The sequence below is a fragment of the Sorex araneus genome, chromosome 3, assembly GCF_027595985.1.
Source record: "Sorex araneus isolate mSorAra2 chromosome 3, mSorAra2.pri, whole genome shotgun sequence".
In the NCBI taxonomy this organism is placed as follows: domain Eukaryota; kingdom Metazoa; phylum Chordata; class Mammalia; order Eulipotyphla; family Soricidae; genus Sorex; species Sorex araneus.
The window spans coordinates 196,929,954-196,952,953 of record NC_073304.1 but is presented as its reverse complement, the minus strand read 5'-3'; the positions used below and the strand labels follow the sequence as shown (position 1 = coordinate 196,952,953).

The 23,000-nt window shown below is 58.2% G+C and overlaps 1 protein-coding gene across 2 annotated transcripts in view; it reads right to left on the bottom strand.

Moving 5' to 3' along the window:
- Positions 1 to 601: 601 nt before the first annotated feature.
- Positions 602 to 23,000, bottom strand: part of RAB11FIP4 (RAB11 family interacting protein 4) — a 101,340-nt gene continuing 78,941 nt past the window's right edge. For both annotated transcript variants that reach the window (XM_055133856.1, XM_055133857.1), the window contains 12 exons: positions 14,438 to 14,667; positions 12,599 to 12,793; positions 12,160 to 12,294; positions 11,999 to 12,034; positions 11,337 to 11,436; positions 11,088 to 11,191; positions 10,289 to 10,429; positions 8,564 to 8,645; positions 7,807 to 7,944; positions 7,574 to 7,732; positions 6,218 to 6,361; positions 602 to 5,200 (listed from right to left, as the gene is read on the bottom strand). In XM_055133856.1, the coding sequence (XP_054989831.1) occupies positions 5,084 to 5,200; positions 6,218 to 6,361; positions 7,574 to 7,732; positions 7,807 to 7,944; positions 8,564 to 8,645; positions 10,289 to 10,429; positions 11,088 to 11,191; positions 11,337 to 11,436; positions 11,999 to 12,034; positions 12,160 to 12,294; positions 12,599 to 12,793; positions 14,438 to 14,667 (1,581 nt within the window). In that variant the 3' untranslated portion in view covers positions 602 to 5,083. The remainder of the gene's footprint in view (positions 5,201 to 6,217; positions 6,362 to 7,573; positions 7,733 to 7,806; positions 7,945 to 8,563; positions 8,646 to 10,288; positions 10,430 to 11,087; positions 11,192 to 11,336; positions 11,437 to 11,998; positions 12,035 to 12,159; positions 12,295 to 12,598; positions 12,794 to 14,437; positions 14,668 to 23,000) is intronic.

Below are 23,000 nucleotides of genomic sequence, written 5' to 3'. Positions count from 1 at the left end.
AGGGCTCTGGGCACCCAGGCCCCGAAGCTCTGAGGGAGGTTTTCCAAGTGGGCCCAGGGGGTAGCTGGAGCCTCAGGGGCAATTTGAGAGATCTTTTCTGAAATTGGTGGTCAGTGTGGGGTCCTCTGCTCTGAGCTCAGCATTGGAGCACTGGGAGGTTGAGTAAAAGCAGGCTGCATGGTGGAGTCAGCTGTGACCCCAGGGAGTGGAGGGGCCCGGGCAGAGGCAGGTGGCACTAGGACTCTTTCAAGGAGGATGTATGTAGGGAAGGAGTGTCTGCGCAACTGAGGTGTCCAGGGCTGGAATGGTGGCATAAGAGACGCTTCGATATTCCTGGCATACCCCCCTCTGCCACCATTGTGTGACTGTAACCCAAACATGAAAGCCTGTAACTATCTCACAGTGATTCAATAACAATAAAATTTAAAAAAAAAAAAAGAGGTGCTTCGAAGACCCACACTTCCTCTCCAGGGATGGCAGCAGTCTGCAGAGGGACCCTGGGAGCCCTGGCACCCCGCTGTGAGCTCTCTGTCTGCTCTGCCCCCGCACTCCCCCCCGCCCCCCGCCCCCACACACAGACACACAGAAACTCACCACCAAGTCAGGTGGGAAAGCAGAGGGTTTATTTACACTGCTGAAAGCTGCCTCTTTCTGGATGAAAGCAGGCATGAGGCAAAGATCTGGGCACCCCAGACACGGCCGTGAGGCCTCAGCACACACACTCCCCACCCGGAGGTGCAGGACTTCCCTGGTCGCAAACCTAGGCCTGCCTCCAGACGGGGGCTCTGGGGGGCAGACCACCAGCAGAACCATACAGAGAGGCAAAGCACAGAACCGAACCCTGGGCACCAGGCCACCAGCATCGCTTCTTCTGCCTGCGCCCCTGAGGCCCAGCCACAAGCAAGGAGCTGGCGGGCGGGAGGGAGGAAGGTGGTCCCAGCAAGTGCACGCCGTGCAGTACACATCCCTCGGGAAGTCAATGGCACCGTTGGAGTCAAGGATGAGCACCGCAGGCGGCACAGGGACACGCTGCTTGGTGGCCAGTGGCAGGTGGGAAGCAGTCAGTTTCTCCCTCCTGCCCACTTGGGCCCTTAAACCCATCTGCTTAGGCACCCAGCGGCATGCCAGGGGGCCATGAACCCCCACGCCGCTTCTTGGGGCTGGAAGAGCATCCTCTGGGGGCGCCGGCCCTGAGGCAGACACCAGGCACCTCTGCCAGGCCATCGCCCCAGCTTAAGGGGTTGCCCCGTTTCTTCACATTGACACCCCACGGGAGACTTGCAGGACCAGGTGCTTCCCGCAGTTCCCCTCCTCTGGAGCACAGGGGATTGTCTGATTCTGAACAGGCGACACGTCTGCTGCAGGCGGAGGGAGCGTGGGGAAGCAAAGCCTGATCCCGCAGACGCCCGGCCTGAGCGGGACAGTCTGTACACATTTACAGGGCTCAGGGCAGGACCTACGAAAGGGGGCAGTAATAACATGGAAATGTCCTGTACAGGGGTGACAGGGAGGAAAAAGGCACAAGGACGACCCCAAACCATGCAGACAGAAGAGCAAAGCAGAGAGTCCCAGCACGAGGCCCAGGCGTCCCCCCTCCTACAGCAGGGGCCCTGGGCTGCCGTTTCCCGTCACCTCCCAATGAGGTGCCGCCTACAAGGCTGGAGCACCAGCATCTGAGCTCGGCACCCACCAGGCTTTGAGAAGTCACCCTTTTGAGAAAGCATCGGTTTCCCACTCCCCAGGCTGGCCCTCTCCCGGCCCATCCACTCAGCCTCACACGCTCAGAGCAGGACGCGGGGCCAAGGCCCCGGAGGTCAGTGCAGGGAAGGGACGCAGGGCCTGTGACCCTAGGCCTCGGAGAAGACATCATACCAACAGCAAGCGTGGCCCTAGAGGGGGCTGCTCTGGAGGGTCCCCACGGAGGACGACAATGAGGGATGTCAGCACTGAAGGTTTGCAGAAGCTCCTCTTTGCAAGTTCACTGCCCGTCGGTCAGGAAACCACCTGAACCCTTCCTGCGCCAGTCCCACCCAACGTCCATGTTGGGTTTACAAAGGCCGACCCAAGTAAATCCCTACACTCGGGCACAATAGCAGCCCCAGGCGCCCCCAGGTCCCCACACCCCACTGAGCCCGGGAGGCTTTGCTTCTTATTCATCCTCATTGGCATGACTGGCTTGACGGAAACCAGGGTTCCCCCGGGAGCAGCTGAGGCAACCCCAGCCCCGCCCCGCCCCCGCCCCCCAGCCCCAACCAGGCAAACCCACAAGCTTCTCCTACTCAGCAGGGCTCGGAGGAGCCGCTGTTTCTGAGGCTGCATTTGGGAAGCTCTCGAGGCATCCTGAGGCATCTAGACACCCGCTCCAGCTAAATTACGAGTCTGGGGGATTCGCTCGTCAACACAACTGGAATCTCCTCAGGATTCCAACGCACAGTCCGAGCTGAGAACCGCCATGCAGCTCCAGGTGCTCTGGGAGGTTCTTGAGCTCAGTATTTTCAGAAGACCAGAAATGAAGTCAAGAAAATCCTCAAAAAAGAATCCACAAAACTTAGCCCAACCCTAACGGAAATTTAAAAACGTTATTTCTTCCCTCTTCCCCGGGACCGGCTGAGCTTCGGCAGGAGCGGCTCCCCCTTGGTTTCCGGCACACTCGCTGCTTGGCAACTGGCTGTGTTTTAGCTCTGGGTGTGGGATTCCTTCCTTTAACTTTGTAGGGTACCTTCTGAACTCCAGTTCCTAAATAAAGCATTCTGCTTTGGGCTTGAAACAAACCGTAACACTTAGGTCAGCAAACGTGGCCCCAAGTCCCCCCGGGATGTGCCTCAGCTGGAAAAGCGCTCCACACTGCAGACAAGTCTGTTGCCCTTGGGCAGAGACAGGACCCCAGTTTGACCTCCTGCGCCTTTAAACTCTCCTGACGGCTGGGGTGGGGTCCCCATACCAGAGGGGTCAGCGCAGATGTATCTATCTTCCAATTTCAATCTGCCCAGAGGGTTCTGCACAGAACATCTTTCTGTTCCCCTACAGTTTCGACTCAAAGGACATCCTGTACCCGACCCAACAGCCCCGACGGAGGCCAAGAGCAGCGTTCTCACTTGAGCCTCAAGCAAAGTCCGGCTCCTGGCCCTCACAAGCTGGATTTCAGACACAGCAGAGCATTTGAAGGATACTTCATCTTTAAAAGCCACTTCCGCAGGGTGGGTGGCTACTCCGGCTGAAAGGTGGCCTTCCGCCAGAGGCCCGCACTGCCCACAACACCCGTCCTGTCCAGGGAGCACAGGAGCCGAGCCAGCTGCCAGCTTTCCTATCTCCCATCTCCTCCTACACAGCCTGGTGCCGCTTCAGCTTCTGTGGCCTTCTCTGGAGTTCCAAGGGTGCATGTAAGTGCTCCTCACCAGGGCCCTGGCCTGGCCAGTTTCCCTCTGCAGGCTGGCTGCCTTCCAACCGCACTTCGACCAAAGCCACGCTGGAAGTCCTCTCTTCCTCCCCCCTCTCAGGGAATTCTCGCGACAACCATTTTTCTTGCCCTCTTTCCTCTACCACTTCTTTCAGCCCCTTAGGGACCCCCCAGGAATACCACTGTCATCTGGTGTGCCAGCCTTTTCTCCTGGGGGGTGGGGGTGGTAGCCCCAAAGTCCCGCATCAGACCAATGCAACCCCAACTGCTTACAAAACCCATGCCCCAGACCTCTGCTCCGCCCCTTCTCTGCACACATGCTCCGTGTCTCTTCCCAACACCTCAATTTCCTTTCCATGCCAGGAGTTGAAGGAACCAACCTGCTGAAGGGAAAAACCAGTAAGCCCCCTGTGCTCTCACATGTGCCACCTACGGAAGCGATGCCGAGCCACGTGAAAGTGCGACAAATAGGAAAACAAGAAGAAAGGCCAATGTCTACTGACTCCCAGCAGCCGGGCACAAAAGCATGTTAAAACTAGCAGTGTGGATGCCCACAGGTCACGAGGATGGAAGACTGAGGGTCCCCCCAAGTACACACACAGCATGGCGCCCCCTGGCTGAGTATGCAGACATTTCGAAACCCTGGGCCCAGGCACTGGCTTCAAAGCAGAGCTGAGCCCAGGGCTCTGATTAGGAGAGTGCAAACCCAGCGCCCATGTTCCCCGGCTGGGTTTGGGCAGTGCCACAGACACCTCCGGCAGTCTGCAGTCGGGGGAAGGACACTCATGAGACACAAGTGTGCGCTTCCCCAATCATGTCTGTGCTAGCTGCCCAGCGTGCGGAAACCCCACTGCCCTCGCTACCCCTTCCCTTGACCTGTTGTTGTTTATGGCCCACAGCTGGCAGTGCCCAGGGATCACTCCCTGGAGACCATATGCAGTGCTGGGGATCAAAGCCAGGTGGAAACATGTGCAAGGCAAGCTCCCTACCCACACTGTACTGCAGCTCCGGCACCCCCTTCCTATTCTCGTAAAAACAGCAAGTGCGAAGAGGAGGGAGGTGATTAGGGTCAAATAACTGCAGAGAACTCTCTTAAAATGCCACTAACCCTTAGTCTCCCGCCACCAGCCTAGGACCCTGGGACACACCATGCACCAGCCCCCAGGAGGGCTGCAGCCAAGGCTCTTGAAGCCTGGCACCCCCGCCCTCCACACTGGGCTCGAGCACCTGGGTGGGAAAGTCGCCAAAGAAGTTGGCAAGGACATGGCTGTTGGGCATTCAAGTCCAGGAAAAAGAGGATCATTCTGTTCCCACTCCCGGGGGGAAGGGACAGGTGAAAATGTATCTTGTTAGAGTAGTTTTAATCCTTTTCCCCAGAGGTAGAATCATTTCATCCAGTTTTGCAAACACGAGCTTCCAGACCTCATGACAGGAACTCCCTACGGCGGACGCTCCTGCAGCGAGACGACAAAGTGCACGGAGGGTGAAGGGATGGTGCAGACGCCCCGCCACGCCTGCTCCCCTGCTGGATGCTGCACACAGCCTCCCGCACACGCGCGCACACGTCCCCCGATGGCCAGAGATACACTGATGGTGTGCACGAGGCCCGCGGGGCCGCACCCTTGGGCAGGCGTGCCCAGGCCCCGGGGATCGTGAGGCCTCTCTCAGCCAGCACCCCGCTCTCTCTCAGTGCTTGATCTCGAGGATGGACGGGTTGTGGTCCAGGATGGCCAGGATAATCTTGTCCATGTACTGTCTCAGCCGGAAGTTGATCTCCTCCTGCTCCTTTAGAGCGTCCATGAGCTGAAGGGAATGAATGGGAAAGGCCAGTCAGAGGCTGCCTGAGGTGGACTTCGGCCAGGGCTCAGATTCCCACTGGCAAGGAGCCTCCTCAGTGGCTGGGATGAGAGGAAAGCCAGGACCTTCAGGCCAGGCAGATGGCCCAGGGTCTCAAGGATCATCTGGGACTCCAGGACCAGAGATAAAATTGAGCAAAAAGATAATAAATTTGAAATTTAAAAATTGGAAAAAAAAACCCAACCCACTTAAGTCAAACTCCGCAGTCAGAGGCCAAGATGACAATCCAGCTGCCTGAACCTCTGGGGTTCGACTCTCACTGCCATGTAGAGGGTCCAGGTTTGGGTTATTTTTCAGCAAAAGCTGAGAACACAGGCCAAAGGCGTTTTTGATCAGGATGGACAGGCAGTCAAACGCTCAGGTTGGTCCAGCAAAGACCAGGGTGTGCCGAGGCCTCTGTCACCAGGCCTGAGGCAGGATGAAAGGCTGCCAGTCATTTCCTCCATCAGGAAAGGGCCCAGTGCCACCCTGGGCCAGACACTGCCTTCTCAGGCAAGCCCTCACATGTTGTTTATTTTTCGATGCTACCAAAATGCTGTCCAGCTCACCTGGGAGCCACTTGAGGCTCAAGGCAGCTCAGAGCTTGTGTTCCAGGGCAAAGGCCATGCTCATGTGACAACCTAACCAGGGGGCTTCGGAGGACTAGTGGTCACTTATATCCACACCTCACAGGGCAGAAAGAGTGGGCTCCGGCGAGAGGACCCTCAGTGCCACCAGCTTGGTGGCCCTGTTTTCTGTGACATATGACTACTCAGAGTTGCCAGAGGCTGAGAACATGTGGCGAGCCAGTGGCGTGAGACATGCCCCTGGCTTTCGACCACCCTCAGATGGGCCCTGGAGGCTCAGTGGGCCATTTCTAGAGGGTTCTGACAGAACCGAGCCCCGAGCCGTACTCGGCTTCTGGCCTGCGTGCCAAGTGGAGGGGATGCAGGAGGCCAGGGCGCCGGGGAAGGGGCCGCCCACCTCATCACGGGAGGCCGTGTCTATCTCCGCTGCCAGAGACTGCGCTTTGGTCTGGGTGGCAAAGAGGTTCTTCGCTTCGTAGAGGCTGAGGCTCAAGATCTGTCCATTCAAGTCGTCATTCTGATCCCGCAGCTTATGGTTCTCCTGGGGAGCAGGACCAAGGCAACGTCAACTCCAAGAAGCACTGGGGACCCACCTCTCAGCATCGCCCACCACCTGGTCAGCCCTGCCAGTCCTGACACCCTGACATGTGGCCTCTGTTCCTCTGGGGGACACAGGGCTGGAGCCTAGGAGTCTGTGGGTTCTGGGAAGAAGGGACGACCCTACTCAGGGAGGCCAGCCTTCACAGAAGTGCCCTGGGGCCGTGGGGTGGGGTGAACAGTTCCCCGTGGCTAGGTCTCCAACAGTGGCCTCAGTGGGGAAAGCAGCTGTCGGGGGCTCCAGGTGAGCAGGTCTGCTCAGTAACCCCTGTTTCTTTGTGGGGCATCCTTACCCCACGGTAGCTGGCACCATCATGCCCAACTCAGACCCTGTTTACTGGCCCCTTAGCTCCAGATCTTTTTAATTTTGTTCAGTGAAGCAAGATCGTTTTTACTGAACAAAATTCATTCAGAAAGATGTGGAGGGATGCAGAAGTAAAAGGGATACACATTCAAGAGAGAGCATGAGCTTGAAAGAGTAAGCAGAGACTTAGAGAAAAGCAAGCAAGATCTGTGCTCACACTCAAGGTCCATGAGAGAGAACACAGCTGAGAAAGCAAACACGCCTCCAGCTTTTATCTGGAGCTCCTAAGAGCTGGGCACCTGCCTTGGCAGGAGACGGGTTGGGGTGAGTCGGGACTGCAGTGGGGGCACCCATCCCTGCTGGGATGGTCTGCGGCTGTCAGTGTCTCTACTCTTGTTGCCCCAACTCTTTTTTTTTTTTTCTGCTTTTTGTGTCACACCAGGTGATGCACAGGGATTACTCCTGGCTTTGCGCTCAGGAATTACTCCTGGCAGTGCTCCGGGACCATAGGGGATGCTGGGAATCAAACCCAGGTTTGCCGCATGCAAGGCAAAATGCCCTACCAGCAGGTTATTGCTCCAGCCCCGCTGCCCCAACTCCTGACTGGTCACCATGACTGGACAGTCCTGTGGAATAGAATCCTGGGCCCGAGGGTCGGCTTCTCAGAGACTCCTACAGGCGAGTGAGTCTCCTTCTCCACCCCTGCACCAGGGACTGGAGTGGCATCCTGGTCTATGGACAGGAAGGGCCCCGGGACTTGCAGACATGGAGCACGGAACAGGGAGACAGGCGGGAACCAGGGGACATGGCGCTGCAGCCGCAGGTGGGGGGAGCGTGGCCCCCAGGGCTCACCTGCTTGAGCCGTTTGATCTCGTGTTCCAGCTCCACCTCGCGGGCCCTGGCATTGAACTCGCCCAGGCCAGAGGATGAACTGCGGCCCCGGCCCGGCCGCTCGCAGTCCAGCTTGTACATCTGCAGGTGCTCCAGCTCCTTCCGCAAGTCCTCAATGAGCTGTGGGGGAGGAGGGGGGGTTGGCGGGAGCAGAGGCATGGGTGGGCTCGGGGCCCTCCGGCCTGGGGACCCACCTCCTGCGTGGCTTCCCGCTCCTTCTGGAACTCGAGGCGGTTCTGCCGCAATTTGTCCATCATGCGCTTGTACAGGTCCATCTCGTCCTTGAGCCGCAGGCTGGTGTCCTCCAGCCTGTCAGACATGCGCTGCCGCTCCTGCCGGGGGGGGGGGGGGGGCGGAGCAGGGCCGGTGGGGAGAGAGTCCCCAGGGGCTCTCCTCACTGAGCGCCAGGGAGAGCCACACTGACAAAGGGCAGTCAGGCCGGCCTCCCAGGACAGAGCCCTCGGTCACTTTCTACAACACTGCCAAGGTCTCTGCAGCCCTTCAGGGCTGCCAGTTGAATGTGAATGGAAGGAGGCAGACCAGGATCTAATTTACCCACCCCATGGAACTGTGTTCACTGCACACATCCTGAACAGACAGACTAGCTGCAAAGACTGATTACTGCTCATATTTGATTGGCTCCTCTCCCCCCTTATTTTAATTAGGGAAATTTTATTAGAACCTCAGAAACTTGGCCAGGGAGACTGCTGAAAGGGACATGTACACCTTGCATGCAAAGGCCCCTGGTGCTAACTCTGGCACTTCACGGTCTCCAGGTGTGGCTCTGGGGCTCTCTGACAGCCTCACTGGGCCCGAACACTAGACGACTCCTACAGCCAAGCAACGTTACTGGGGGTGGCCCCAGGGCCCCCACAGCAAAGTGCATCTCAGACTGGGAGGGAAGAGGTATGATGGCCAATACTGCTACTGTGGGTGCCATCACCCGCTTACCTCATCCAGCTTCTCTGTCTGTGACCTGAGCCGGGCCACGGTGGTGGTCAGGTCTGAGTTTTCTTCCTCCAACTGCTGCACCCTGGGGAAAGAAGGGTGACAACATCAGCTGCACAGGTGACTTCACCAGAGATGACCCTCTCAACTAGGAGGTGGAAGGAGAGGGAGAGAATGAGTGAACGAAGGAATATTCTTCACAACAGCAATATAGGCTGGAGCTTCCCTGTCATTTACTTTTGGGTAAACAGGCACTAAATTATCTTTAAAAAAATTTAAAAAAAATTTTTTTAGACAGAAGAGAATACTCATGTGTGACCTAATATCCTTTTTTAGCGTGTATCCTAGAATGAGAAACCGGATGGGAGGGTGTGGGGAGGACTGTCCCAGCTAGGTGCAGGGCTGAATGTCTCCCACCGGAGCCCACCGCCTCAAGGTAATGTCCAGCTCGCCTGCTCCTCTTCAGCATCTCCCAAGCTCTCTCCAGGCTCAGCGGGCCACCTGACGCCCATGAGCCGCATTCCCAAGGGCAGCGCTCTCTGTGGCACTCCCACAGAGGGTCCCAAAGGCCAGTCCAGGAGAAGACAGGGCGGTGCCACCCAGGTGGGCTGGCTGTCCGGAGCGCAGCAGGAGCGGGGTACTTGCTGGCAGAGGCCCATGGTCTTTTGTCCTTCTCGCGGTCACTGACTCCTCAGACAGACCCTGCCCACTGGGCTTCCCGGAGAGGCCCTCAGTCAGGCTCCACGTGGTGACAAGCCCCTGAAGGGGCTATAGCCAGTGAGCACAGTGCAGGGCTCTAGGGGCAGACAGGCCATGGCGAGGGTCAGGGACCAAGAAACAGCTCCCAGGGCATCGGTGCTCGGGGCTTCGGCCTCCTGCCCGCCCTTATGTGGCCCACTGCCCTCGTCTCAGCCTCATGGTCTCTCAGGCTGGACAGCACATCCAGCCACTAGGTGGAAGCAGAGGTGCCTAATGAGTTACCAGCTTCCAGAAACAATGCAAACAACAGCTTCTGGAACATGAGGAGCTCTGGTCCACCCCAAGTCCTGGTGGCCTCACCTCGCCCACCCCAGGAGCCAAGGGCTTTGCCAGCAGCTGGAGATCTGCAGGGGCAGGGGCAGGCACTGGTTTTCCCTGGGTCTGGGGAGGACTGGACAGCAGGGGGCGCTCCAAGGCCGTACACCAGAGCAGGCCAAGAGTGGGGCAGGGGCTCATGGGTATGGGGTGGCTCCGTGACCCTGGCAAGAGCTCGGGAGATGCTGAAGAGAGCAGATGAGCTGAACATTACCTTGAGGTGCTGGACTCCGGTGGGAGGGCTCTGGTGTTGCTGGGGGTGGCCCCAGGGCCCACACAGTAAAATGCATCCCAAACTAGAAGGAAAGACTGATGATGGCCAACCCCAAACAGAAAAGGTTTTGTTGCTGCTATTGTTTTTGGGGGGCCACATCCAGCGGTGCTCAGGGGTTACTCCTGGTGGCACTGGGGAGACCATACGGGGATCAAACCCAGGGTGACCATGTGCAAGGCAAGCGCTCTGCCTGCTGTAGTATGTTCAGGCCACTGCTGTTTGGTTTTACCTACTCTCCCAAGAGCAGCCAGGTCGTCTCCAGTCCAGCTGATGTGAACAAAGCACAGACTCCTGAGAGCCCGTGAGTGTGCTTCCGGCTGTGAACACAGACACAGCTCTGGCCCTGCGAGTCGGGGCTCGGGCAAAGGCTGGCCACCCACCTGGCAGTGAGCAACTCGATCTCCGTGTTCTTCTCCCGCTCCAGCTTGCTGTAGGCCTCGCGGTGCCGCCGGGCCTCCTCCTCCAGGGCCTGCTCCGCTGTCGTCTCCTGATCCTTCACCAGCTCCTCCAGCTCGTGCACCCTGCGAGGGGGACACACACTCCAGTCTGGGGCCGGCTCACCTGCCTGCATCTTCTCACCCTGCCCGGGGGCCATCGGGGCCCGGGACCCTGACACCCAAGTGCCAGCGGCACGGCTGGCCAACGGACTGAGATACGATACCAAGGGAGATGCGTCAGTCATACAAACCACTGAGGGACAATGCCCCAGCAGTGGGTCCCGAGGAAGGGGGGTGGTGCCTGAGAAGGTGGGTCTCAAGGCAGGGGCGCCAGACTCCACACACCGCCAAGAATCAGCTCTGGGTCTCACTACTTCTTTCTACCTTATTCCTTCTTGGGTGGCACCTTGCAGGGGCCCGGCTGCCTGGATGCTCAAAGCAAGCAGGTCCCAGCTGGTGACTGAGTGCCAGCCCTGGATGTCTAACTCGTCCCGGCAGGCCAGAGCAGAGTTCGCTGTTAACCGTCCCTCCCTGACTCTGATTCTCTGGGCTCTGCACAAGGGGCCATCTTTGCACCCTTCAACGGGGACGGGAAGGCGAGGCGGGGAAGGGGGGTCAGTTACCAGGCTCCAGGCATGTACACTCCCTTCTGCTGGTGAGAGCCCAAGGGTGCCACCCTGTGCCACCAGCCCCCCACAGCAGGCATCGCCCCCCCTCGGTCCTGACTCCAGCCTCCCCTGACCTGTGCACCAGCTGCGTGTTCTCCTGCCTCAGCTTGCTCTTCAGGTCCCCGTTGGTGAGGCTGTCATTCTCCAGCTCTGTCACCTTTTTCTCCAGGAAGCTCACCTGCCATGGGGGACAGAGATGGGACAGTGAGAACCCAGAGGGCGGGGCTCAGCACACACAGTAACGACTGGGCTCTGAACTGCTGACAGCGCACAAAGGGTGGGCTGCGGATGACCCCCGGCTCCCTCACCATGCCCCGGCCCACCTTCTCGGTGATGTCGTTGTCGCAAGAATCGATGCTGTCCCGGAACAGGTCTTCGGTGCTGCCGTTGCTGCTGCTGAAGTTGCTGCTGTGCATGAGCTGCCTGCGGGCGGGCCGGGGCCTCAGGCGCTGCTCGGCAGGCTGGCCACGGGCCCCTCCTGAGCACCACAGCCCTGGCCCAGAACTTCCTTGCGCTGGTGCTATGACCCGAGCAGGCCGGGGAGCACACCCCACCCTGGCTGGAGGCAGTCTGGCCCCACATGCCTGCCCCCCAGCTGTGTCTACTGCATCTTTAGGAAGCCCCAGGGGAAGGCAGCATGTGACAGGTGGGAGCAGGCATGTGCCAGCCCCTCGGGAACAGCCACGGCCGCCTGTCCAACCCCAGCGCCTGGCCACTCTCTGGCAGGTCCCGGCACGCTGGAGCAGCAGAGCAGGGTGCTGGCGTCTGGGGCAGGAGGAGGCAGGGCAGCCTGGAGCAGACGCCCGGCTCGACCAGCAGACACCAGAGGTGTCTGGGGACAGAGCAGAAGCTGAGGCGGGGAGCTGCCGCCCGCCCACTGCCAGTAGGTCGTGGGGATGGAGAGGAAGTGGCCCTTCCTATCAGCAGTGGCCCCCTCTGGCCACCCTGGAGCCCAGCCCCGTGCTCCCCACTCCAGGGGCCTTACCGTCCGAACGCCGTGCTGGAGATCTTCCGGTTGGGGCTAGAGAGGGAGAGAGACGGTGGCTGAGCAGAGGTTGGAGGAGCAGCCCCTCGGCGCTCAGCCTTGTCACAAGTGGCCCTGTGGCCACTGCTCCCTGCGGTCCCGGGCCACGTCCTGCACCTCACCTGTTGGCCTTCAGGTTCTTCAGCCGGGCCTCCAGGTCATTGAGCAGGCTGATCTTCTTGCAGCACTGGGAGCAGTACACGTCCAGCAGCTCACTGTTGTACACGTGCCGCGTCTTCCTGGGGGTCTGCCCCGCACTGACCCGAGGGGAAGGGAGTCCCTTAGCTCCGGGCCCCCGTGCTGAGCACACTAGACCCACCCACTCTGTGGGGGCCCCTGGGAAGGCAGCAGCAGCACAGAGCAGGGCTCTTGCAAAGGCGAGGGGCTATGGGAAGCAGGGCCACAAAGACCTCCCGAGGGCAGCGGTGGGGCCCCTGAACCCCAGCAGGCAAAGGCCGCAGGCCTGAGCCTCAGGAGCGGTGTCCCAGGAGTCGGGCCTTGGCCAGCCTGAGCTCCAGGAGCGGCTGCGGCCCCACACCCAACTGCAGAGCCGGGGGTCACCTGGAAGACACGGAAGAGCCCAGGTCCGAGTAGACGTTGGTCCTGGTCTCGTCGTCGGGGCAGGGGCTGCTGGGGGCACAGTCCACATCGTCCCCCTCCCCATAGTCTTCAAACTGCTCCTCGCTGCTGAGAAGCGAGGCAGTGGAGTGCGTGGACAGGTCTGAGGGCGTCACGGACGGCGTGTGCACCAGCGACCTGTGGGCCACACGCGCCGCGTCAGGGAAGGTGACGGGGCGCCCCTCCTGGAGGCCCTCGAGCTACAGCTACCAGGAGACTGAGACGTCTGTCCCCCGACACCTGGGAGTGACACCCCAGAGACAGCGACCCAAGGGACACGCCAGCACAGAAACTGCACGAGAGGCTCCGAGCAACGCCACTCTAGAGGCGCAAAATAGAGCAGCAAATCACAGCTGTGAGCCAGTGGTGTGCCCGCTGCCAAGGCAACTGTGCCCCACCCAGCAACTCCACCCACAGATGTGACCCAACCATCACTGCACGGTTGATGCAAAATGCTGGTAACAGGGGCCGGAGAGAGGAGAGGACAACAGGTAGGGCACTTGTCTTTCATGTGGCTGACAGGTTTGATCCCCAGCACCCCAAATGGTCTCCCAGGAACCACCAGGAGTGATCCCTGAGTAAGGTCCTGGAGTGAGCCCTGAGCAGCACTGGGTGTGGCCCAACAACCCCGTGCTGACAGTGTGGGACACAAGTCTCCCTATTTACTGCTCATCTGCCCTCAGCAGCTCAGACAGAATCAATCCTAGTTCTCAGCTCCGTCTCCACTAAACTTTACTAAAATTTTTTTAAAAATTTTAATATTTTGGTCTTGGGCTACATCAGGGTTTCCTCTTGGATCTGCACTCAGGAATCATTCCGGGAGGGGTTCAGGGAGAACATAAGGGGTGCTAAGGATCAAACCTGAGTTTGAGAAGCCACAATAGATACCATATTAGACAAACAACAAAGCAGTCTGTGCTGAAGGCCCAACTGAAGGTTCGTGTGGTTCACCAGATCTGAGAAGCCCCGCCTCCCTCTCCAGGCCGCTGGGCAGTCACAACACGGCCTCCTGCTGCTTGGGAATACCCCCACCCTGACCTCCCTCCAGAGACTGTGTGGCAGCTGAGAAGGGACACCTCCGCTGACCGACGCAGGTGACCCCCGTTCCTGGACAGCTGGGAGATGCATGAGCAGAGGGCACTGAGAATGGGCAGCAGCCCCCCCAGGCTTCAAGAACTACTTTATACCCTGCAATGTTTTTGCAGTGCTGGGGAGACCAGGTCCATCACTGAGCCATGTCCCGACCCTGGTAGTGGTTGTTTGGAGGTCTTTCCTAATATGTTTTCTCTGGCTTTTTTTTTGGGGGGGTAGGGTGGGGAAGGGTAGTGCTGGGGATCAAACTCAGGGCCTCCCACATGCGAGGCAAGCACTCCACTGTGAGTCACAGCCCTGTCCTGTTTTCTTGTTTGTTTTAAAATAAAACTAAGATGAATAGATACACAGTTACTTTTGTCACCTTGATTTAAAAAAAAAAAACTCATAGGATGGGGGCTGGAGCCATAGCACAGCGGGTAGGGCGTTTGCCTTGCACGCGACTGACCTGGGTTCGATTCCCAGCATCCCATATGGTTCCCCGAGCACCGCCAGGAGTGATTCCTGAGTACATGAGCCAGGAGTAACCCCTGTGCAATGCCGGGTGTAACCCAAAAAGAAAAAAAACTCATAGATTATATACCCCACACGCCACACACTTAATGGGATTAAATCAGCTGCTTAATCCCATGGTTAAAACTGTGTGAAGCTTTTAAAGTGCTTAGGATTTGAGCACCAGTTCTCACTCACTTGTCCTCCGGCAGAAACAGGCCCTGGAGCCCCCCGTCCTTCTCCTCCGGGGGACTCCCGACAGGCCCCTCCAGGCTCTGGGTGCTCTCCATGGGACTGTCCAGGTCAGACTCCAGGGGGCCCTCGGGGGGCGCCAGTGTCATCGCCTCCTCTGCGTCCTCAGGGAAGATGCCGGGTTCCCTGGGGATGAGCTCGCCATCAGCAAAGGCGGGGTCAGCTCCCTCGCTTCCCTGGAAAGAGAGCAGGGCAGAGTGAGCGAGGCTGCCTCCGGGTCAGCCCTCAGCCGACCGCAAGGACTCTCGAAGGACCACGCCCACCTGAGGCCGATGCTGAGACACCCGCAGGGGGGGCATCCTTTGGGGTCCCAGTGGGCACCGGAGGAGTCAGGCATGAAGGAGTGCTGCTGGAGAGGACCGCGGGCTAGCAATAGTGTCACGTGTCCCAGCGTCCCCAGCATGAGAACAAGGGCCTGAGGTAGGGGTGTCTGCACACACGGGGCCCTCACCCCTGACTCTGGGCAGCTGGGGTGATCTCTGTGAACTTTGGTCTGTCCAGAGGCTCTCAGCAGACACACCAGGGAGTGAATCTTGGCCACAGGATGCATTGCGGGTGGGGAGTTGGGGGCTGGGACCATTGCCCCTCTGGGGAGTATCAACACCAGGCTTTTCAATCCTTCTTTTCTGGGGTGGCAGGCAGTGCTTGGGGGCTTGGGGTCACTCTCGGAGACAATCAATCTGGCCAAGGGAGTCAATGCTGGGGCCAGAGGAGGAAGGAGGTGGTACTGCTTGGACCCTGCCCTGCCGGGCCACCCTGGGGCAACCAGAGGTCTCCAGGGCTCCACCTGAGGGTGCATTGAGAGGGGGTGCTGTGCTACGGGAGAGAGAACCAGGGTCCCCGTGGCCCCGCATCCTCCCCCTGGCCTGGCCTTTCCATTCTGAGCGTTAGGCCAGAAACAGGTGCACAGGGTCAAAGGGCAGGGCAGCCAGCTGTGGGACCCCCATGGCAGTGACTGGCGGGCAGTGAGCAGGTGCCGTACAGTCAGGTGTACCTGGAGAGCACAAGTGTGACCCAGAGCATGTGTGGGTGCCTCAGCCCCACAGCCAAGTGCCACGGCGGGAAGGCAAACAGGCAGTGGCTAGTGAGCCTGGCTTCTGCCCAAGTAAATCTGCACCAGGCCCCACCACCTGTGGGGGTGGCAACTAAAGTCACCCCGAGAGCTTCCCACCTATGGGTCACTCGTCCAGTGTACCTGGCGCCCAGCCCTTCAGACTGGACCCCAAACAAGCTCTCTGTATTGGCTGAAGACACGACCAGGAGAAACGGGGGGTGGGGATGGGGAGCCAGTGTGAAGGAGTTCCCCGTGCGGGGGCCCTCTGCTCTCCACCTGACTTGGGAGACAGAAGCCCCGCGTGACCCACGGCACTGCCAGCACCTTCACACCTGGTGGTGACAATGAGGCCACGTGGCAGGAAGGCAGGCAGGGCCGATCCTGAGTCCCAAGCTCCACTCCACGGCCGCTGGCTTGAGTGCCAGTGGGCACCCCTCGGCAGGAGACACTTGCTCACCCTGTGGCACGGTGCCAGCAGGGCCCCCAGGACTCCTCAGGAGCGTCTTGGGCTCTGCACCCAGGAATCACTCTTGGCGGTGCTTAGGGGACCATATGGGATGCCAGGAATTGAACTTGGGTCGGCTGCACGCAATGCAAATACCCTACCCGCTGTGCTATCATTCTAGTGCCCTCCACCCCTACTTTTTTGTTTTTTTTAATCTTGGACCGATTCCTCCTTTCTTGCTGCAACGATTAAATACTGTAGTTGTTGGGGCTGGAGCACCTCGCGCTCCTCGGGTGTGCAGTGCAGCTGTGGCCAGCTCACACTGCCTTGCTGAACCCAGATCCCAGCCACACCAGCTCTGGCCTGCCCAAGGGGCCAGGGAAGCCCTCCCTGCAGTCTCAGGCCCACCGGCCCTCACCACCTCCCTGGCTCCCTCCTGCCTGCTCCTGTCTCAAATTTAGCTGCACCCCACATTCACACCTCATCCAACCCACAGTTGCTAGCCCACGGCAAATGAAAATTTTAATTATAGCTTCAAAACCACTTCTACTAGTTTTCCTCTAAATTCAAATCACAGACAGTGATTAGGAAAGTAATGGCCCTGGGCTAGCCCAGGACAAGGCCACTTTGGTCTGCAAGTCACCTGGGCCCCCAGGGAAGAACGGGGTGCTGCACTGGAGGACGGAGGATGGAGGATGCTGGCTTGGGGGCAGCCTGTGCTGCGCAGAGCCAGGTGCCGGAGGGGCTGGCGGTCAGCCCCATCCTTGAGACGCCTCACTCGGAACTCGGACGGAGAGGGGCATTAGAAACCCTTCAAGCAACTACATTATTTTGTTTTGTTTTTGTTTGGGGGCCACACCCAGTGATGCTCGGGGATTACTCCCAGCTCTGCACTTAGGAATCACGCCTGGTGGTGCTTGGGGATCATAAGGGATGCTGCAATAAGGCAAGAAGAGCCTTACCCGCTCTACTCTCTCTCCAACAACTACAGTATTTTTAGATTAAGTTGCAGCAAGAAAGGAAGGATCTGTCCGTAACAAAAAATCCCAACCCAACGAAAAAAAAAAAACCCTGTGTGACTGAGTTCTCCAGAAGGGAGGCTGGGGGGACAGGCCAGCAGGGCCTTTGGTGTGTCTGTGTCCAAGTTGCTTTGTAGTCAAACAAGTCCGATGGCAGTGGCAGGATTCCAAGTCTCAGACCCACCCAACCCCACTCAGGGCAGCCGACACCCAGGCTGAGGTCCTGTCCCGAGGGGTGCTGCACTGGAGGATGGAGGATGGAGGATTCTGGCTCAGGGGCAGCCTGTGCTATGCAGAGCCAGGTGCCGGAGGGGCTGGCGGTCAGCCCCACCTCTCTCACTCCACGGGGTGCCCCACTCAGTCGGGAGGCAGGGATGCAGGCAGAGGGAGTGGGCTTTCACAGAAAAGGTGGCCTTTGGGGTGGGGGGCCCCAAGCAAAGGGAGTGTCCTCAGTTGGCAGCACTGGGCAGCCTCTGTAGGTGGCCTATAGTGGATGCCCACTTTCCAGTCCCCCAGGCTCCTTCCAGCCAGCCCCCTCCTCCTGACCGCTGGCTGAGCCCATGAGAAGTGACTCAGGCATCTGGTCTCTCACAACCTATGGCCTAGGGTGATAGACTTCAAGCCCCGGCTCCTCACGTCACCTGGACCTTGGAGGTGACCCCAGGGTCATCATTTTCAAAGCACCAGCATATCAGATGCGGAGGGCGGCAACCCTGAGGGTCTCCCTCAGGGCATGTGCTGAGGAAGTGGGGGAGCAGGTGCCGGCAGGTCAGCTGTGAGGGCACAGGCGCGGGGGCTGGGGAGGCTCTAGGAGCCGAGCTGGGCGCTGGCTGCGACCTGCAGGTTCGGGCGAGATCTGAGGCCCAGGACACAGGCCCAGCAGGGCAGCTCCATGCGCCACCAGTGTCCCGTCCACTCTGCCCCACCCGTCTCACGTGAGCATGGGTATCCGCCGCATCCACAGCAGGCCCGTGTGGGCTTCCCGGAGGAAATCAGCAGGGCTTGGAGTGTATTGCAGTGTGGGGGCCCCCAAACCCAAGGCGGTCAGCAGTGCCCACTGTCCCCACTCTCGTAACACTCGGCGACATCCTCTGCCCTCACCCTCCCCACCTAGTCTCTGTTACATGCCACCGCCGAGTCTCGCATGCGCATGTGCCTGGCGCAGATTCCAGGAGGCCCCCTTTCAACACCCCGAGCGAGGGACCACCGTGGGACCCCTGCCTCTGAGCCCCCGGTCTCATGGTCAGGGGCTGGCAGGTTTTTGTCGGCGGAGTGGAATGCAGGGAGAGTTGGCAGGTGGGCAGCATGGCCTGGGCAGGCCCTTCTAAAATAGGGGTAGAGGCAGCACCCACAGGCAGGAAGAGAGACAGGATGGCATCAGACAAGCTACAGGAGAGAATTTGACGAGTTCGAATCTCTGTGCCACAACCTACAACTCTGGGGCCTTAGGCTGACGGAACTGAGTGCCTCAGCTTTCCCATCTGTGAAATGGAATGCACGCTCTAAACACCCACAGACAGTGACCGATAAGCCTCTGCACTGTCTTCATGACGTGAGGGAAGGCAAGCAGGGGCACGCAGTGGCCACCAGGGCTCCATCCAGCCCAGGGCCTCTTTCCCTCTGACCCCTGAAGGCACCCGCATAGGGTAGACGGGGCTCAACTTCTGGGAGCCAGACCCGAGCGAGCCATCAAGCCTGCCCTCCAAATGCCACTTTTCTCCCACCAAGGTCTCCTGCCCACTCTCCTGGAAGGCCTCTGGAGAGTTAATTACACCTTTTAATAAGTGTGAGGACATGATGCCGCCTGGGCAAGGGCGCCCAGGAGGCTCCAAGCTCGGGCACAGCCACCCCCAGCCCTGGCAACAGCTCCGCTCCCCGGGCTCTCACTCCGAGCCAAAGAACAGCTCTGTGGGGACAGGGCTGGGTAAAAATAGCCTGAGCGGCACAGCCCAGCTTCCCTCGCAGCCAGGCACCTCGTGGAAGCCTGCTGCAGAGAGGGGGTGTGGGGAGATGGATCCGGCACCCCGAGGGGGGCGGGGGCTGAGCAGCAAACACAGCACAGTCCCGGCCAGGCCGAGGCCCGAACAGTGAAGGCCACAGCGACTCCCAGGTCTGTGCCCTGAGACGTGGGGCACCGGGAGCCCCTGGGTGGGAGATACACCAGGGTTCGCCAAACTCACCATGCCATGATGCGCACGAGAGATCAGGAAGTAGCCGCTGTGCCACCTCCTTTTGGTGGCTACGGTTCCCACCCTGACCCGGACGCCAGGCCTGGCTTGGCACAGACGTCTGGGGTACATCACGGCAAACCCAAGACTGGTTCAGCAAAAGTCTGCCTAGGAGCCAGTCAAGGATGGCGGACCATGGGGAACCAGGCACCCACACAGGAGGGCCGGCGCCCCAGGGCTCTCTGTCCATCCCGGGCAGCCCTCCGGTCGGCTCTTTCTGTGAGTCAAAGAGCAGCGGCCCAGATAACCTGGGGGTGTGGGGGGTGGGCAGATCAAGAGAGGCCAGCACCTGGCTCCACCTGCCGTGGTTCCGTCCTCTGCCCCCTCTGTCAGGAAGGGGAGCAGGAGGCTCCCGCCTGGAGGACGGCAGCCAAGGTGGCTCTCGGGGTCTCTCCTGCAGCCAGAGGCTCCTGGATCAACTCCTGAGACCCTCGGAAAAGCTGCCTTCGGAGGGGGTGGGCTCCCCATCTCAGGGGCCTCAAGGAAGGGGTTCCACGGGTAAGGCACCTTGGTGACTGGGGACATGCAGGGCCCAGGAGAGGGTCCAGAGCGCCCGAGTTTCAGCGGGGAAGATCACCTCCAAGAGATGATGTTCACGTGGTTCGAGCTGGCCCCGGTCCCCACTCTCTGTGGCTCTCAGGAGAGACTGGGAAAACCAGGGAAAGCAGGTGGGTGCCAGCCCTTCCCACAGGAGGACAGCAGCGAGGGAGCTCTGAGGCCACATACGGGGGTTGGGGCCGCCTGGCACCCTCCTCCCGGCAGACGCTGCTGCAGAGGGGGCGAGCACAGGAGTCGGGCAAAGGGGCGTCAGAAGATCTCACTCAGGGCGTGCAGCTGGGCCCGAGATGGCAAATTTCCTCAAGGGTGACAGAGCAGGAGGACTGGGCTGTCTTTCCCCAAGGGGTGACACTGCCCCTGGGGAGAGCTGAGACGGGCTGGGGGCAGCAGTTATCTCGGGTGCTTAGGGGTGTCTTCTAATTGTTCACTTAAAGGAGGTACAAATCTGGGAAGGGGACACGCAAAGTGATTTTTCTTCTAAATAGGGACCAAGAACGTTGGGGAACCCTGGGACTAGAGGCTTTAGGGGTCAGGTGCAGCCCTGCTCTGGACTCAAGGTCAGCCCCACGCGAATGCCGGGGGCGGGGGCAGAGCACAGTCCTCTCTGCAGGCAGGCTGGTTCCATCAGGGGAACCCTCGGGAACCGCAACTCTGCCAAGGCAGTCCCTGGAGCATGTGGTGTCCTCACATGTGCCCCCCGCCCCGCCCCAGAAGACCCTCTAACTCCTTCCGTGCCACGGCGTTCAGTGAGATGCTGAGCTGGAGGCGCTGTGGCTGATGGGAAGGGACGGGGCTACACTATCAACCCTGCCCGGTGCCTCTGAGAGCCGAGGAGCAAATCTCAAAGGCGCTCATCAGGGAAAGGCAGTTTCTCTGGAACTATTATAGAGAACTCAACGACCCCGTGCGCTCAGGGTACACACAAGCTGAGTCACTGTGGCACACCTGAAAACCAGTAGAATTACTTAAATTCCTCAAAAAAAAAAAAAAGAAGAAAAAAACACGAAAACAAGACAGAGATTGTGTCCCTCTTCATGGAGAGGTGTGACCTTTGTCCTTGGAGCCGGGAAGGGAAGGCCAAGTCCCTGCAGGGCTATCAGGCGAGTGTTTTTGTTTGCCTGTAGAACCTGGTCCTGCTCTATCTGCTCAAAATCTGGGAAGCCTGGAGGGTGAGGTCAGCTATGTGGGCAGCTGGCCACAGTCATGTACCAAACCTCTCGGAGTACTGTGGCCACCCAGGCGTGGGCAAACCTCCTGGTGGGCAAAGCACACTGCCGCACAGTCCCGCTGGACAAGCATGCACTGTCCGCGATGCCACTGGGAGCGGCCAGTGGCAAGTTCCATGCTTGGAACTTTCCTGGACCCTGTCCCATGTGTTTCTTTCCCTGCAATAAACCATACCATAATAAACCAGTTTCACTGCAGTAAACCATACTGTGTTTCTTTAAAAATCAGTCAAAAAAATAAAAACAACTAAAAATACAACTGAGGGAAAAAGTGAAATTCAAGGTTTACATCATCCTAAAGGATCCAGGGGAGAAGGCAACAGACTTACAGACATAAGGGAGAAAATGGCCTAAATGAAAATAGAATGGACCACCCCATTTCAAGACAAATATTGGGGCTCGGGGAGTGCTCAGGGGTGGAATAATCTGCTTGCAGGTCTGTGAGTTTAATCCCAGCCACGTGCATCCCCAGTGCTACACAAAAGTGTGCGAGATCCCAGTGAGCAACACAGCAAATGTATGGACCACTCACTGGTCAGAACAACAACGTGAAAGAATGGAAGTAACACAAAGAACAAACACTGTCAGCTTAGATTTAAAAGTAATCACTGACATAATGTACAATTTATGAGAAACAATTTAAGAATAAGAACATGGATCGAAAGTAAGTTAATAAAGACGCTACACAAAGGCCTACCAAACAAAAGTTGGAGGGGCATATTTATGTCAAAGTCTATAAAGAGAAGACATTTAAACATGATGAGAAAATCAATTTAACAAGATGCACACTCATGTATCCAATAACAGCTTTAAAATACATAAAACAGTGGACTGGAGAGACAGAACAGGGGGGTAGGGCAGAAAGCCTTACATGTGGCCAACCCGGATTCAATTCCCAGCATCCCACATGATCCCCTGAGTCACAGGATGAGTGAGCCTTGAACACAGATAGGTGTGGCCAAAAATAAATAAACACATAAAGCAAACTAAAAGTACTTGACGGAGCAAGAGAATTAGAAAGATGATCTGACCCAAACAGAACTGACCCTACACTCAATAACTGTAGGTAAAAAACCTTACAGGTTGTTGAGGAATTGGACATTGGCAGAGAATCCCTGGGCAGCTTGCTTCAGAACACCCCACCCCACTGGCTCGTGCCTCTGCCAGGGAGAGAGAAGGCTCCTGCCACTTGAATGCAGACGAGTAACTGGGACAGTCGGACACCGGCCTTCTGAGAGGGGACAGTATGAAGGACACCACACACATAACATGGTTTTAACAAAACACTGAATTCATTCAAACCCTAGGGGCTAGCTCTACCAAATGAGAAAATGGGGGAGATCACAGGCACATTACATATTTCCACAAAAAGTATGTGGAACCTTCTACAAGGTGAGTGCCTGGCTGTTCAAGCACTCTCAAACTCCGTGTCTATCAGAATTACGTGGGGAGTAGGAAGGACTGTTACAATAAACCTTAGGTTGAACGTGATTTAACAGGTCTTGGGGTGAGGTCTGAAAAGATTCATCACTGTAAGTCAAATGTGTTTTAAAATGGATTTCTAGGGGCTGGAGAGATAGTACAGCAGTAAGGTGCTCTCCTTGCATGCTACCAACCGGGTTCAATCCCTGGTACCACAATACGATCAGTATGATTCCTTAAGCAGGGCCAGGAGTGATCCCTCAACAAAAAGCCAAAAGTTCTGAGCTCAGCTGGGTGTGGCCCCCCAGACAAAAAATAAATGATTTTCTAACAATTTCTGGGTGATGCTGAAGCTACAGGTGCTAGGGCCACACGAGCACACTTTTGAGAGTCTCTGTGCTACTCGAGACATAAAAGCCGACTGAAATGGGATCTAGTTACGGAAGACCAACCAGCACAAGCACCCCACACAGCTGTGACAGGCCTTTCTCCTCTCCCTTCTCGGCGGCAGAGACCAGACCCAGAGTCTCACACACACAAGGCAAGTGCTCTACCAC